The sequence below is a fragment of the Cariama cristata genome, unplaced genomic scaffold, assembly GCF_000690535.1.
Source record: "Cariama cristata isolate BGI_N322 unplaced genomic scaffold, ASM69053v1 scaffold3405, whole genome shotgun sequence".
Taxonomy (NCBI): Eukaryota; Metazoa; Chordata; class Aves; order Cariamiformes; family Cariamidae; genus Cariama; species Cariama cristata.
The window spans coordinates 107,576-110,690 of record NW_009615627.1 but is presented as its reverse complement, the minus strand read 5'-3'; the positions used below and the strand labels follow the sequence as shown (position 1 = coordinate 110,690).

General features: G+C 37.7%; 1 protein-coding gene across 1 annotated transcript in view; it reads right to left on the bottom strand.

The window, feature by feature from the left end:
• Nucleotides 1–1,901: 1,901 nt before the first annotated feature.
• The window catches only part of GPR34 (G protein-coupled receptor 34), a 2,348-nt gene continuing 1,134 nt past the window's right edge, over nucleotides 1,902–3,115 (bottom strand). Inside the window, exon 2 of the mRNA XM_009699883.1 lies at nucleotides 1,902–2,037. Coding sequence (XP_009698185.1) covers nucleotides 1,902–2,037 — 136 coding nt within the window. The remainder of the gene's footprint in view (nucleotides 2,038–3,115) is intronic.

Genomic DNA, 3,115 nt, shown 5'->3' with positions numbered 1-3,115 from the left:
GGGGGGGGAGAAAAACAAAACAAAGAAAAACAAGTGATGCAAAAAAACCGCAATTGCTCACTCCCAGCTGACCGATGCCCAGCCAGTTTGTGAGAAATGGCAGTGCTGGCAAACTTCTTCCCCAGCTTTCATTGTTGAACATGAGGTCCTCTGGTCTGGGACATCAGTTGGGCTCAGCTGTCCCGGCCGTGTCCCCTCCCAACTCCTTGTGCCCCCCCAGCCTCCTCACTGGTGGGGTGGGGTGAGAGGCAGAAAAGGCCTTGATGCTGTGGAAGCCCTGTTCCTTGGTAACTAAAACATCCCTGTGTTATCAACGCTGTTTTCATCACAAACCCAAAACACAGCCCTGTACAAGCTACTGGGAAAAAATTTAACTCTACCCCAGCCAAAACCAGTACAGCTGTTTACTCAAACCAGGTATGCTTTGATGTCTTCATGATTCAAGTTGTAAACTTCTATCTGGCAAGCAGTTTAGTTTCTTGGCTTATGTTTTTCATTCATTTTAAGGAATTTATGTATGACAATGTAGCTATTAATGTATTTGTCAAGTCTAAAAGGTATAGAAGTAACTAGCCAGCATGTATACTTTATATGCATTTTCTAACTAGTATTTATTCTAATAAAGAATATGTGCTCCTTTTTTACATAGTAAAAAAAAAAAAGTGACATTTTGGTATACGAACTGAAATTTGAGGATGTGTTATAGATTTGAATAAAGAAGGGAAATGAGGTTCATGCAGGTTATGTGGAGCTGTGCATTGAGTTAGCCTCCACTTACAAAAAGAGGAATAAATAGAATGATTTTCATGTTGAAATTCAGCTGAAGACTCAACTAATTGCTATAGTTGGCCCTGGTAGTACTTGGGAAGCACTGCTAAGACGAGAAGAGCCACTATTAAAGTGACCGCTTATATGGTCATTTGACATCTCACAGGGTAACTTTCAGCAGAGCTCCCAGGATGCTTCAGGACTGTCCGCTCTTCAGTAATACTGTTCTGCAGAGCCTGGCATCTCACCGTCAGATTTGAGAAAACTGATTGCAGAAAAAAATGTGTAAGGATTAAATATTTTTTAAAAATAGTAAAGAATACCTGGTTTTGTTTTTTTGGTCAGTAGTAATTGTTTCCTACATGACAGTGCTGTCTAGTTTCAGATCCCTTTCTGAGCCGGTTGATGCATCCGTCTAACATCTTGAAGCACTGATTTACATAGTTGTGGAAATCCATGAGTATGTTCACTTGTCTGATTGCTTTTGGGGGTTGGTTTTTTGTTCTAACTGCTACTCCCTTAATGTCACACTGACGAAGATTGTATAGTCGTACCTGTTCCCCCCTTCTGTGCCATACCTGCTGTTACAGACTTGTGCTCCCTTTCAGATTTTCATTTCTGAGCTGAAGAGTTGATCTGTTTCATGTACTCTGTATAGAATCTGTATCATATAAATTACACAATAGCACAATAATGACTTCTCCAGTGTTTCCCTCCTAATTTTAACAGTCTGTTTGCTCTTTTATTGCTATTGAGCAGAGAGTTATATCTTGAACTTTTTTAGATTTGACTACCCTGAATAATTGTGTGTCGTTTGAAAAAGTCATCTCCTTACTCTCACTCATTCCAGATTGTAGTGTTAAACATGTTCATAAACGCATTCTTGGGGAATCATGAAGAAAAAACACTATGTATTTTTAAGCTTTCTTTCTGATTTTTAACCAGTTCTAAAACAAGAATTAACCTCTAATATCCCAGTGACTTTGCTGAAGTCCAAGTACACCGTATCACCTTATCCCACTGCTTCTCAGCTCTTCCAGAGAGTTCCTCTGTTAGTGATTTTTCTTGTACATGGCTTCCCTCAAACAGATCTATTCACTTTTCCCTAGGGTACCTTATACCCCCAAGCTTGCCTAATTGTATTTGTTTTTATAGGTGCTATGGATTTGCCGAATACGAACGTTAGACTGCAGCTCCTGAAATATCTTTAAAAGATTTGGGTCATATTTGCTGCTTGTGTACAGAGGCTGGTTTAAGTGATAGATTATCCTGCGTTGAAACGCTTTAGAAACATTTTAATGTGTAGCATGTATTCCTGGGGAAGTGTTACTCTTTGATATTTCCTCTAAAATGTTTTTTTCTGAAACCTTGTCTGATGCTATTGTGCATGGCTTCCTTGGTGCTCCTTCTCTACAATCTGTAAAGAATGGCTGTCATGTAGAACACATCTGATCAGTACAAATAGGTATGGGTGTTTAAGGCTTTCGTCTCGAAGAACTACTTGTAGTACTTGAACTACTTTGTGCAGCTGCAGGGACCAGATTTGTCAGAGTTTGAAGGAAATCTTAGGTAACTGAAAATAACCGTCTGTCATCTCTCCTTCATTAATTTCTAATTTTTGAAAAGCATTGCTTACTTTTCCTCAGGTGCCTGACCTTGACATTCATTAAAATATTGAAAATATGATAAGGGGCTTAGGAGGCTTGAATATTTTAATTTTGCTGTTTAATAAAACTAAGTGTATCTTCTGTCATTATAACTGAATTAATGGCAGTTGTATTCTTCACCTCATTTTAACCCACATATGTTGCTAAACTCTCAAAATATTTTCTTGGAAAAAAATGTTTATAAATGTAGTTAAAATGCTGATCTCTTTGAAACCTATTAAAACAGAGAAGTACATAAAATCTGTAATAGTTTATATAGCCCTTTCGAACAGGACACAATTTACTTTTTGCAAAATTCATCTATTATTTACATACACAAGTTGGTATTATTAATGTCTATGTACAAGATTCCTTATATAGGTTCAAACCACTTAATGGAAAGCTCCTTAAAGAGTTAGTGTTCTAGTTCAGTCCGACAGCAGATGTCTGAGAACTTCCTATTTTGTTTTCTTGAATAAACAAGAGCGAAATGCTTCTGGAAAGTAACTTCTCATTTTCACAAACAGAAATAAGACTTCTCATTTTTTAGCAGGAAGAGGCAGGATTAGTAGCTGTACAGTATAGCATTTGGTAATCTTAAATTGATGTCCTGGAGTGACAGAGAGAAACTAGTACCCATTCATTTAAACAGTCAAATCAGAGACTTCTTCTTTAAAGAACTTGAATGGGGCGTGGTAGTA